Here is a 13,831-nt window from a genome sequence, read left to right on the forward strand (position 1 = left end):
CTAAAAGAAAAAAAGACTCTTAATTTAAAGAACAAAGATTATTTTTTTCAAAGAAAATTATAATTATATATACAAAATTGATAAGGCTCTACATCACACTTTTAAATCACGCTTTGTAATTGATATAATAAATATAATTATAATATCATTTAATAGCTTTATGCATTTCAGAACATATTTCATTGATCATGTTCAATTTGTTAATTGTAGATTATTTAGGAAAGAGGAGAGAGATTTGATTATCATAAAAGAGATGATGAATTTCTAAAAATTAAGGTTATACTTAAAAATAAATACAAATTTCTACAATACATTTTTTGAAGATAATGAAAAATAATAAAATTATTATTTCCTTACTTGTCATTGTTTCCGTGTTAATAAAGCAGTGCATTAATCGTCCCGAGTTTTGTAAAGTTGGAAAAATCGTCAGTTTTTGAATAATGTAAATTGGCGCTACAGTATCAAAAATAATGCATGTATACGCCATAGACAAAAATAAGTATAGACAGAGAAGCCAGAGAAGTTTTTCAATGTTCTGAAGTTTTCTCTTTTGCGCATGCGCTGACATTCGCGAGAAGCGATTGGTCAGACGCTATCATACTTTATCTATATCTATTCTTATTATATCTATGTAATAATATATATATATTATATAATAAATATAATATTATTATACATTATCTATGTAATAATATATATATATTCTTATATATATTAATATTAATCAAAGAAATTCTCATAAAATTCTTTTCATACCATATTGCCCCACGAGTACAATGATTTTCAGAGTAAATTCTAAGATAAAATTCTCTGTTATATATATAATATATATATATATATAGCAATATGCGTGCACGAGAATGATTAGCTAACAAGTTAGAATCTAAAATTACAAAACTAAAAAATAATATTTACGATGTATCCGGATGTATCGCTTTCATGGGCATGTATTTATGTATAAGTACTATTATCTCGGATGTATATTCGATACCGCGTTGACATTTTCAAAAATCAAACTCGCAATTTTTGAAAAATTTAATTAGAGTGTTTCCCGCTTAAGATTATATATCATTTATTACATAATTATATAGCACTTAAAGATCGATGTCACACAATTTCATAATATTCGAAAAGCGCAATAAAAAATATTCTACATTTTGTTCACATACTTGTCCACTTTCTATTAAAAGCAACTTTATAGTCATCGACTTGAAGTGTTTCCTTTAGCAAGTACGCATTCCACATGTGACGACAGTAAAGCATTCAATTCGTGAGGTGTAGACATAAATGTTAAATTTAATAATCTCATCAAACCATTTTGATAGCCCACCATAAGCCATAGATAACTCCATGCATTTGGATTCCAAGTCACCTAAAAAATATATTTTGTTTTCTTATCAGTGCTTTGTTCCGAATTATGCTCATTTCAATATTATAGTAATTTACGATTTTTTAAAATGTATAAGTTGATAAATAATTTGATAAATATTTTTTAACTACTTTTAATTATTTTGTAAAAAAATAGAAAATAATTATTGTCAATTACCCTATTTGCAGAAGTAAATGGATATTGTTCAATAGAAGTGGATGTCAGCATGTTATTGTATAGAGTAGAATGCCGTTTATCTCTAGTGATATTTTCCTTCAAATTCTGTGTATATGATTAATAAAACAATAAAGAAAATTAGTTAATATTATTCAAATAGGTTATGCGTCTAGATTTTATAAATAATCACTCACTGTTAATTTATCATGAAAGATCATGCCAAAGCGATCTTTACACTCGTCATAAGTTTCTGGCATGTAATGATAATCCTTAGAATTCTTTTTGTAATTTTTATTTCCATTGTTGATTGTGTTTTGACGTTCTTCTAAGAAATCTACTGTTTTTATGAAAGAGTTTAACTGAAACAAAATTATCGTATCAAAATTTATAATAAAAAGAATTATGAATATAACGAGATATAACTGCCTACCTGTCTCTTCTTAGGCAATATTCTTTCTGTATACAATAACTGATGAGGAAAGATGGTTACTACTTCTCCTGCTAAGGTACCATGTGCGATACTGTTACCATAATCAGAAACAGTGATGCTCTAAAAATTTAAATGTGTTATTCAGAAGATTTTTAAATAATTAATTACATTTGAAAGACAGATTGCAAAAATAGTACGATAATTCTTACGTAAGTCGGTGAATTAGTTGGTAAAATCGGGCAGTATTTATATCCGTATTCTCTCAATGGTATTGTATAAGAATGTGTATATTGATATCTATAAAAATAATCACATTAGAAATGATTTATTACTAGTATATTATTTTTATTAATTAATACTCGTATATAAAGTAATAAATTTACCCAAGCGCATCATCAAAGCTCATAACTGAACATGGCCAGTGTGTCATCCATGCACCATCCAGTATTATACCCTTTTTGGTACAGTGTCGTGGTATACTTGTATCTTCCAAATCCCAAAATTTATACGATTTATCTGTACTGCCGGAAGCCAGAAATCGGTTTTTGCCATATGGAACTAATGCTACCACTATGTGAAGTAAAAAAAATAATATAGTAAATTTTATATACTTCTATTTTCTTACGTAGGCGAATGAAGTAATTTAGTACTTACTGGTAACTGCGTTGTGATGAGCAAAGAAATGTTGGAATGCATTTATAAGTTTTGTATTCTTTCGAACATTGAGTAACATAGGACAGGTGGTTGTGAGATCCCATAATGCGATATAACCATTGGTGAAACCTGCTGCGATGATACTAAAAGACATTTATGTGTTCGCGTTATTTTTACAGATTATAATATGTATCTTAAGAAAAATAATTTAAATCAAAGGCGTCTCTTACTTATGCCCATGTTCCTTCGTCCACGATAGCTTAATGCATTGCCAATCCTGTTTGTTATTATCGTACAATAAATGATTCACGACTAGTGTTATTACCGGGTCGGTCTTATAAATCGGCAACCTTTGTATAAATTGCAATAAAAATATCATAAATAACAAAGACTTAACAACAATACGAAATTATGATATGAAATCGTAATACGACTCACGAATTGTATTCTGATTTTTCGAATTTAAGTTCATCGGCAAATGGTAATGAATAAATATTTACGCATCCATCTGAGCATGCGGCCGCAAGCAATCCCATTCGTCTAAGCTTATTTTCTTCCGCTTTATAATTGCCGAGATCAATATCCTGATAGCATCCCGATGGACACCATTCCAAGCACCAAATTGTACCATTATTATGTGCAATTGCATAGGCTAAAACAGGTGGTTCATTTGTACTATTGACGCTGAAAAAAGAGAATAGTATAAGATACGATTTCAATAACGTTATAAATCGTGTAAATGCGTATAATTTTGTGTAAAAATTATCAAGTAATAGTGCTAATTAAATCCTCTCTTACATTAATTCATTGTATGCAACATAGTGCTTTTAAACTTACTTATGATTTAAACTTCCAACGTTCCATATTTGTATAATATTTGGTCCAGAATATTTATTTCCTACAGTATACTCGTTTTCCATAGTGGGGTGTGTGCTGATTGCAACATATTGTGTCGGGTTTTTGTTATACATTGGTGATGGGATAGGTAACCACGCTGACGCCCATACAGGACCACCGACAAAAAATGTTGGCACACCTAAAGCAACATTATGCATAAACCACAATACGTCATAAACCCTAATTTGTATGTAGCAAAATCTCAGGACATACCTTCATAAATATCGCTCTCAAATCTATTTAGACGCTTCCACTTATCATCATTAGAACTTTCTACAGGTTTTGATGAATTGTCCTTCACATGTTTGGTGGCCATTGAAATTGTTAGTTCTGGGAGATACTTTGCGGCATTATTATTTTCCAATAACGTAAAAGCATTTGGCATATCGCCTTCGAATAATATAATCTCATAATTCTTCAGTTCACTGTTATAAATAACAAGATTATAAATAAGATTTTTAAATAAAGTATATTAGTTTTGTTAATGTGCAATTGCGAATTGAAAAATAGTTTATGTACTTAGTACTAGTATTTAATTTAAAATCAAACTTAAATTTTAATAACATTTGAAATAATCTTTGCGAGTTACTTACAATTCCAGAGTCCAATGTAAAGCTGGCATGAAAGGTTTAGTTGATTGTGGTTTTTGTATTATGTCTTTATCTAAGAAAGCCATTTTTTTATATATTCCTAAAATTTTGTAAATAATATATATTATTCAAAATACTTTAATTAATAATCTTCTATTAGTCTTATAGCAAATTAAATGTACCAGTGTAGAATTATTTTTGAAGTGCACTAATACATTTAATTGAAATCACTATTGAGATAAATATGGTTTGTCTGTTCAACTTACTTGTGCCATCAGATGTTATTTGTGTTTGTTTCGACGAACGGTGCTTTTGTTTTATATCATATTCGGTTGTATCTTCTTCCGACGAATCGTCATCTTCTTCATCTTTTTCAAAATCAGAATTGTTTAAATCCTTGTCTAAATCCTCATTGTCTGAATGACATTCTGTTATATGATCTATGATTTTATTTTTAGAATCTGCAGAAAACTTGCAAAGTTTACATATAAAATTCTGGAAAAGAAAGAGACATCTTTTATTTATATGCCTAATCGCTTTAAAATGTCTGAAGAATTGTAAAATATATTATACCTCTTGTGGAGTGAAGTTACATTGCGAATAATGTTCGCACATGCTTTCGTAAGAAGAGCATGTATAAGTACATGCTAATTGTTTACAAGATGCGATACCTTGGGAAGCTATTTCCTTCTTCCATATACCTTTCCAAACGCCTGGTATTTTCTTTTTAAGTTCTGGCATTTGTATTTTGTTCTATAAATTGATAAATGTATATATATACATATAGTTCTATTTTTTAATAGTTCTATTATCACTATTATTTAATTCCTTGACTAATTTAAGGTTTCAATTTTTTCTTACACAGAGGATTATCATTTATTTGTATTTATTTTTTCAATTTTATATATTGTATATATTTTTATAACTAAATCTTATAAGTTAATCTATTAGTCTATTTAAATTAACAATATGGTTTTGTCATATTTCTCCTGTAAAATCTAATTTGTCAGAATTCTTGTTGCTTTCTGAATTTTATTAACTCTTTAATTGATCTGCCTCAAATTAGCCAAAGAATTTATCACTTATATTATATATTTATGTAAATTTGTAAACTTAATGAATAAAACTTTAACGTACAAGTATAGAAGAACAAAGTTTCGTTTTCTTTGCTGAGCATGAATCTTGCTCTTTTATAGACTCAAATATCTTTGGTGCTGCTCTGTAATTATAAAAAATTGAATTATATAAGTATAATATTAATAGAACATTTTTATTAAAAATATTTTATCTACTTTTCTGCTGCTTTCCGTTTTTTCCGATCTGTTAGTATAACTGATGTTTCTTTATCTTTATTTTGTTCTAATTGTCTATGATAACGTTCATGCATTTCCATGGAAGAAGGCATCATAACAGATTTACAAATAGGGCATGTCATCATTAATGCTTGCTTTTCCTGTAACAAAAAAGTAAGAAAATATAAAGAAAAATATAAGAAATATTAACGATAAAATACATTATATACATATATCTCTTATACTTACTTCTTCTGATTTTCCACAAAATTGCATATGTGATATAAAACCATTGACACTCCGTTTTGTAGTTTCACATTTTTCACAAGTTAGACATTTCTTTTTTTGCTTAAGAGCATGAGCCAATACTTTTTTTAATAATTTTATGTCATTTTCAAAGTCCTGTGGACAAGGTTTTCATATAAAATTTCATTAACATTATAAAAAAAGTTTTATAATACAATTAAAAATATTATTACCAATGGTTCCTCATTTTCTTGCCAAGCCATGTTATTATGTCGATGCAAATTATGTGAAGACCATTGTCTTTTTGGTACTTGTTCTTTACATCTAGCGCAAGTTATTAATTGTATCTGTAAGTAAAAGTTTCAATTGAATTACATATATGTTACATAATCAGTAATGCAAATTTCTAAAATATATTATAACTTACATTTTTTTTAGTAGTTGGAGAATTTGAATTTATTGTAGCATTTTCAATATTTGCAACACAATCTGCAGTTGTATTCATTTCATCTAAATCTAAATCTAAATCGTTATGCATAAGATTTTCCGATTGAGAAGCATCTCTTCTCGTTGTTTTAGGAACATATTCCAAATCTAAAGAATTATGTGTTATTCTTCTACCGCGACCCCTACCACGTCCTCGACCTCGTCCTCTACTATTAACTGGACGACCACGTTTCTTGACAAGAAGTTTATCTTCCACATGAGTAGTATCGCTTTCATCGCTTAAATCGCTTACATTGGTAGTAACCTTGATTTTATTAGTAATAGATCTTTTATTACGTATCATGGATTCTGTAATGACATCAGAAATATCTTGCAATTCATATTTTGATGTCTTTGGTGTATTTTGGCCTATGGAATCATTTTGTATTTTTTTAGGTCTACCCCTTTTTCTTTTGACATTTAATACTACAGATGATTGGATTTGTCCTTCATGCTTCGCATTTATCTCACTTGTTTTACATTCTTGATGTATTGGATTAAATGTATTTTGTAAATTATTTTTTTTATTTATCGCTGCAGATGTTGATTTTTGCAAACTTGTCTCATCATCATGGAATGCTCGAGATGGAACTTGTTGTTTAATTGTTAAATGTTCATTTCCTTTATATTCCTCTTTCAATTTCATTGGATTACCATCTGCATCTAATATTGATTGTATTCTTTTTGTAGATAATTGTACTGAAGTTGACAAGTTATTTTTAACTAATTTTGATCCTTTTGTGTTATCTTTGATGGAAGCTTCTAGATTTGAAGGCAGTGATTTTGTTGGTTCAGCTGGTGTTGTAATTACTTCATTGAATGTTATCAAAGAATTTGCACTTTTCGTTTCTACTGGTAATAATTCTATTTTATCAAGTTCATTAACAGAGGATCTAAGTTGTTTCTCTTCAGATGATACCTTCGGGATAGAAATTAAATTTTTTGTTTTAGTATTATTCTTAACATTCTTCTGTATATTGATACCACTTGCATTGCTATTAAGACACGCAGGCATTAATTCAGTTTTACATTCTGCATTCTGTGGAATAACTAATTTGTTAGATATAGGCACTTTGTCCGTGATATTTAATTTTACATTTTCTTCACTTTTTCTTATTGTACTTTTCATCTTCATATTTAATTCTTGTTCCACTTTGTTACATTGATTTGCATTTATATTAATAGAATTTGTCGAATCATCTTTAGTAGAAATTGATGTATTTTTGTAATTGTCATTATGTGTATTTAAACCATTGGTGGTGCTTTCATTTATTAATTTTTTATTTTTAACATCAGGATAATTTTTGTGTGCCAATGTTTTGTTATATTTTCTCTTCATTTCCGATAATGATGAAACTTTTTTACTTGAAGTAGCAGCTTAAATTAAAAAAATAAAATTAGTATCAATGGCAAATTTAAAATAGTATTTTAAAAAATAATAAAAATGCTTACCATTAGCTGTATTGATACGCATTTTTATATTACTCTTAGTTGCTGTGTCATCTGATTTATGCATAATTGAACACTTATTTTCATTCGACATATCAGATATAACATTTTTCTTATTCATATTTACAATATCTTCTTTTGCAAAATATAAAAGAAAGCCAATTGTCACTTATAAAAATTTAACTTCTACTGTGAGATGCACTTTATTAGTTAACAAACAAATATTAATATTTTATCTATAAAATAAATTATTTTATTATTTATATTTTATCCGTATAAAATTAATTATATTTTAATGTTTAATATATTTTCAGAATATTTAAAAATATTTTAATGATATGTGAAAAATATAGAGAAATGTTATTAGATAAAAAAAAAAGGGATTTAGGGATTTGAACGTGGAACATTTAATATTGAAGTCAAATTTCTTATTTACCACTCCAAACGTATATCGAGTCCCATTCATTCAATTGTAAGTATATTCAGTATTTACTGAGCTAGTTCAGATTTACAATTTTACAAAAAAAAAAAAAAAATTTTATACCTCCTATAACTTGATAATTATTGTTAAATATTAGAATTTTGCGATTCTAGATTTTTCGATGAAATGTAGACAGGTTAAATGTGTCATACGTGATTATATGTCATCTGTACTTTGATTTACTATTAATATTAATTTTTATATTATTTTATATTATTTATACTTTTAGACACAAATATTTTTTACTTACTATATATTATAATTGATTATGATAAAAATATTTTATACTCGGAATCACACACACATGCATAGATTTGCATATGCATTTTAGGCTATGGTCACAAGTCACAAGCAATGCGCATTTTCCTAAAAAGCGAGATTTTGATTGGCTATCGCATCGCTTTATAGCGCTAGTGTTTCAAAACGGATGCTTTTCGCTTCAAACAATTCGAAACTTTTGTAGTGTCAAATGGAATGCATTCCGCATCTCGTGATACGAGAAATATTATTTGCAATATTTGCATGAAAAATGTGAATATAAAAAATGACATGTTTCACGTAATAATTAATTAAACTATAGGTTTTTTTCTAAAATTGATATATAGTTTTTTTCCACATATAAAAATATTGAATTCAATCCATTACAAAGTTGATGCATATTTGAAGCATATGTCAAAAAATTTTCTCACTTAACATTATAAATATCTTAATTTTTACTTTTAATATAAACATAATTTTCTAAGAGATACTTTGCTAGAATTTCTTTTTCTGAATTTACGTCAAAATATAAACACAAATCTGATGATATTGATTTCCATTGATTAAAATGTGTATATTCATAGTACATAATAGAAACATATTATTAATTAGGGTAGAATATAAGAAATATAATTTACTAATTATAGAACTTTATTTATGAAGATCTTTATAAGTCTATACCATTCTTCTGAGAAGTTCATTAATTTTATCTTCTCGGTTTCCAAAGTCACCACCTTCTACATAATGGTTGGTCTTCTTACGCCATCCACTATTTGGTGTATTGAGCTAGAAAAAATTAGAGGATTATTAGATATGCAATATAATGTCTTGTATAATTAAAAAAAAATGTTTGAGTTTATCTTAGATTTATGATATTGAAATATCATTTATCAGCAAGAGAAACTCTTATTACTTTTCGACATTATTAGGAGGTTAATAGATTAAATTATTCTATAACCATGCCTAATGTCGTATACAAATATATATATATATATATGTATTTAATAAATTATATCTTTTTTAATACTTTGAAGAACACATACCTTGAAGGGCCACAGAAAATTGCTGGCATATTTAAACTTTGGGCCAACAGTGAATATTTCATGAATCAAATCCTCGGTACAAATGATATTGGACCGACCTAAGTAAAAACAAAAAATAATAGAAATTAACTTTTTAGATTATTAATATGTGTAACAAAGATTTATATATATAATAAACAAAAAAATAGATAAATTATGAGTTTTTGTATAATTTTCTATCAAACTTGATTAAAAATCATGATCAAGTTTTTCCCAAAAATTATTTTTTAATTTTTGACAAACTGGAAGGGAGAATGTTATATTCTCAAGACTCCCATGGATTTGTCAAAAAAGTACTTGTGCAAAATATAACACGCTGCATGTTAATTGCATTTTAATATTTTACTGATATTTATTATTTATTATTATAGAGTATAATATATGAAAAATGGTTTTACTAACCAAGCTTCTTCTCAATGATGGAGTTGCTAGTTATTGGTATACGTTGTCTATTTATCTTGGCAAACCCACGTTTGTAGATCAATTCACGAACTGATTTTAAGTTAGGATATCCCCATGTAATGTAAGGCTCGACAATACGTAACATATTAATGGTTGCTTTGTTCAATTTAACAAAGACACCATTGTTGATCTGCTTTAGACGGAATAGTTGTAATACCTTCCGTACTTTTGGAGCAACTTGATTTACACTAAAAAGAATTGCAAATATATTGTAATTGTTAGATAAAGAAAATTTAGGACTTCGAAAAGAAGAGATGCGTTAATGTTAGCGGTGATATATCAACTTACCCTCGAATACGAATAACAAATGCAAGACGTGCTTCGCCAGGAATATAATAATTTCCGCGATTTTTGGCTTGTCTAATCAATCTGATTTCATCTCTTTCCTTCCCTCTGTATTCCTTCACATATTTTTCAGCTCTCTTGAAAATTTGTTTTCGTTTCTTGTAGCGATCTGCACGTTGCTGTAAAACAAGCAAAGTGATATGAAATAAGTTTGATTTTTTTATATATACTTTATGAGAAAAATAATTTTTATTAGTATCGCAAGTGAAGAATTCAGTACGGAAGATAATTATAATGAATAAAATCGTTGATGACATGTATAATAATTACCTTGATTGATATTTGAAGACGTGCAGCTTTAACTGCCTCACGGCGTTTTCTTTTCTTCAACACCGATTCCGGCACTGCCGGCAGTTTCTTGGGTGGAACGTCACTTTCCTTTTTTCTGCATAGAAAAATTTAATCATATTTAGGACATCTTTGTTATTCCTTTAAATGTACACGTGTTTGTTGAACCTTTACTCGCAATAAGTTATGTTGACTATAAAGTAAGGTTAGTAATGATATTTTCTAACTTTCGCTTATTTTGTACAAATATTCATGTGTAATAATAGATAACACAATAGATAATATCAATTGATGATCAACGAAAAACCAAATGCGTTTTCGTTTGTAATAATAATAACATATCATATTTGATATTGGAGACGACAAGACATCCGCAAATTTCAAGTCGACAATCTTTATCGTTTGCTTTTTTTTAAGCAAAAATATAGATCCATTAATATATATGCATAATAGTAAATTGTTAATACAATGTCTGCGGAATTATAAAATCATATTATCGGCCGATGCGGCCAGATTTTGCGAGCTATATCAAGTTTACTTACGCGTCAGCCATCTTTCCACGCGGTAAAGGAAATTTTTAACCTCTATTTACTTCACGTCAAAGAAATCGCAACTGACTGAATCTAGCCAGGATGGGAAATATAAATGTGAAAAAATTCACTAGCCTGTTGACCAATGAGAGCCCAAAGTTTAATTTCTAGTGATTATTAGTTGGCGCCGAATCGGACAGAGGGCGTCGTGTGTACTAATTTCTACACAATTGGCCTTCTAGAGATTAGAGTCCGCGGTCCCGCTAAAACTTGGTTCCGCCGAACCTGCGGCGTCCTTATGACGTAAATCCGGGAGAGATGAAGACGAGGACGAGAGACAATCAACGGGCGCGTATATATCTTGGTGAAATAAAATTTATCCCGCTTTAGAACTCTCACACGAAACATATAACTTGTAAGTAAGAATCGGTAAGAATGATAATAAAGAAAGGTTAGTCCACCTTTCACATATTATTTCTCAACTGTGCTAAAATACTACAAGGCCCATGGATCTTCTTTTATCAAAAGAATCTTGATAAAAGAAGGTCCAGAATATGGGCCTAAGCGCGTTAAAATGAATTTCACGTTTCTAGAGAAACGATTAGCAGAGAATTTTGGCCGAAGAATTACAATAAAAGCATGCGAAAGAGCTTATTAGACTTGCTGTTGTACGACATATATATATGTACTGCAATATAATATTTTGAATGTTTTTTGTTGTTTCAAGGTATATATGCGGGAAGTATATCTAGAAGTCAACGACGCGAAATTAGCCGCGCTTCAAGACTTCACTTCACTTCACTTCACTTCTCTTCTCTCCGCCATTTTCGTTCATTACTTCACGCAATTGTCATGTCGAGCGGATCGTGTAGTTTCGCGCGGTCGTATGTATTTATATTTCCATCGTAATATATATATATAAAATGCGTATCGTGTGCGGGAGTGTGGCGAAAAGTATCGCGCGATCATTATCTCGCGATAATTAACGCGAGTAAGTACTTTTTTCGCGAACAATCGTGTGTTATCTGAATACTCTGGAGAAGCAGCAACGGAGAAGCCAGTGAACAACGGAAGACGAAAAGAGACGAAAGATGCTGAGATGTTTCATCACCGGTGAGTGATTGATATCTCTCTTTCCCTCTTATATATTTGATCTATTAATTGTTGAATGTATATTGTATGCGATGATTGTGCGAGGGACGCTCTGTTTTCTCCCTCTAAAATAAAAAGACGATAAATGCGATTTTCTTTAACAATTCCAAGTATATTTTGGAAATTGGATTGCGCCTTTAAAGGGATATATTTTTTTTCATACACGCTCTCTTGAAATATTTCCATATACGAACCCACATTGCAGAATCAGAGAGAAAAGAGAGTATCCAAAAGAATTATATAATATAATACATAACACGTATATAATATTGCATTATCTATCTAATCCTGCGGAGAAAAAAAATTATCTATATATAAGAGAAAAATCGCCTTTTCATATAATACATCATTATTCACGTTCACGTTTATAATCCTATTTACACTTGGCAGATGAAAATGGCATTTTAACGGTTTGAAGTTGGTCCAAGGGTGCGTTTCTTTTTTATTCATTGTAGTAACGATGACATTAATTCCCTTCGTTAAATGAGTGTATAAAAATAAGCTCTTCTTTGTCGTGTCATTAATTACATCAAATCGTTACAACCCAGTGGCAAACAAATATATAAAAAATATTTAAAACTCATTTTCGGAGATATTTTAAAAATATTAAAATAATTGGAAATTCCTTTTTATTCATCAAAAAAACGTTTATTTTTACTTATAATTATTTTATGTTATGTATAATATATTAATTTAACATTTATTAAATATTAAATATTTTGTTAATAAAATGTTAATAAAATATTAATAAAAATAAATATTTAAAATAAAGGTTAAATAAATATTTATTTTATTAATATTTTATTAATATTTTATTAATGAAACATTAAATATATAATAAACGTTAAATAAACATTTATTACATGATCGTTAAAATAAACGTTTTTTTAATGAATAAAAAGGGACTTAACCAATTATTTTAACATTTTAAAAATATCTTTGAAAATGAGTTTTAAACATTTTTTATACATTTTTTTGCTACTTGGAAAGTTAACGCTAATTCATCATTGCGAAGGGTCACATTCACAAGAGCTACATATAACCGTATATAAACTAAAGAAGTTTGAACGATCGCAGACCGCTGTCATATCTATATACCAGTCATTACTACATACTAACAACAACAATAATAATAATAATAATTATATAATAATAATAATAAAGATACAATTATGATATAATCATAATAGTAATAATAGCAGTAATAAAATTATTAATAATTAGTATCAATAATAGCGATAATTTTTAGATGGATAATAAGTAATAATGTAATAATAATATTATTAATGAGATAATGAGATAACGATGATAGAGATGACAGTAAACTTATTCTATATAATGGTACTAACAATCGAAAGAGGTCATAGGTATTTCTTATTGAAAAAAAAAGAATAGATCGCAGTGGTGATATTTAATCGATATTTTGATATATTTATATCGGAATTTCTCTGTACCAAAATCTAGAGTTAGTGTTAAAATGTTGCACTAAATAGAGTCCAAAAGTATTCGCGTGAACAAACATTATTACTTTCTTAATATTTATAATATTTAATATAATTATATATAATAAATTAAATATAATTAAATATATATATATTTAAATACTTATTATATATATATTTATACTTAAAAATACATATATT

At 28.2% G+C, this 13,831-nt stretch overlaps 3 protein-coding genes across 3 annotated transcripts in view; 1 reads left to right on the forward strand and 2 right to left on the reverse strand.

Annotated features, from left to right (window-relative positions):
• Window positions 1-821: 821 nt before the first annotated feature.
• On the reverse strand, window positions 822-8,398 carry LOC145944425 (uncharacterized). The gene is made up of 20 exons (XM_083052735.1): window positions 7,594-8,398; window positions 6,083-7,518; window positions 5,889-6,002; window positions 5,659-5,811; window positions 5,410-5,570; window positions 5,255-5,336; window positions 4,691-4,870; window positions 4,384-4,612; window positions 4,121-4,217; window positions 3,741-3,952; window positions 3,468-3,666; window positions 3,069-3,314; window positions 2,861-2,980; window positions 2,631-2,773; window positions 2,360-2,546; window positions 2,186-2,273; window positions 1,977-2,096; window positions 1,741-1,905; window positions 1,547-1,651; window positions 822-1,372 (listed from the first exon to the last, which is right to left on the reverse strand). Exons 1-20 carry the CDS (start codon window positions 7,709-7,711, stop codon window positions 1,202-1,204), a joined length of 4,326 nt encoding a protein of 1,441 aa, XP_082908861.1. The 5' UTR covers window positions 7,712-8,398; the 3' UTR covers window positions 822-1,201.
• A 564-nt stretch (window positions 8,399-8,962) lies between these two features.
• Window positions 8,963-11,157, reverse strand: Rpl7 (ribosomal protein L7). Its single transcript, XM_083052979.1, has 6 exons — window positions 11,049-11,157; window positions 10,489-10,603; window positions 10,162-10,337; window positions 9,814-10,061; window positions 9,373-9,470; window positions 8,963-9,115 (listed from the first exon to the last, which is right to left on the reverse strand). The coding sequence occupies exons 1-6, from the start codon at window positions 11,057-11,059 to the stop codon at window positions 9,005-9,007; spliced, it is 759 nt and encodes a 252-aa protein (XP_082909105.1). The 5' UTR covers window positions 11,060-11,157; the 3' UTR covers window positions 8,963-9,004.
• Window positions 11,158-11,285: 128 nt separating this feature from the next.
• The window catches only part of LOC145944576 (uncharacterized), a 67,723-nt gene continuing 65,177 nt past the window's right edge, over window positions 11,286-13,831 (forward strand). The window contains exons 1-2 of the mRNA XM_083052980.1: window positions 11,286-11,451; window positions 11,764-12,149. The gene's annotated coding sequence lies outside the window, so the exon portion shown is untranslated. The remainder of the gene's footprint in view (window positions 11,452-11,763; window positions 12,150-13,831) is intronic.

Source organism: Prenolepis imparis, unplaced genomic scaffold, assembly GCF_030444845.1.
Source record: "Prenolepis imparis isolate NDT839.2.m4 unplaced genomic scaffold, iyPreImpa1.0 SCAF_13, whole genome shotgun sequence".
In the NCBI taxonomy this organism is placed as follows: Eukaryota; Metazoa; Arthropoda; class Insecta; order Hymenoptera; family Formicidae; genus Prenolepis; species Prenolepis imparis.

Excerpts from the sequence above, each read along its gene's own strand:
- LOC145944425 (XM_083052735.1), bottom strand. The coding sequence starts at position 7,711 with ATGAATAAGAAAAATGTTATATCTGATATGTCGAATGAAAATAAGTGT. Across the intron at positions 4,613-4,690 it reads GTAACTTCACTCCACAAGAG|AATTTTATATGTAAACTTTG; the intron begins GTATAATATATT and ends TTTCTTTTCCAG. Across the intron at positions 2,774-2,860 it reads ACGAAGGAACATGGGCATAA|TATCATCGCAGCAGGTTTCA; the intron begins GTAAGAGACGCC and ends AATGTCTTTTAG.
- Rpl7 (XM_083052979.1), bottom strand. Across the intron at positions 9,471-9,813 it reads CATCATTGAGAAGAAGCTTG|GTCGGTCCAATATCATTTGT; the intron begins GTTAGTAAAACC and ends GTTTTTACTTAG. Across the intron at positions 9,116-9,372 it reads ATTTTCTGTGGCCCTTCAAG|CTCAATACACCAAATAGTGG; the intron begins GTATGTGTTCTT and ends AATTTTTTCTAG.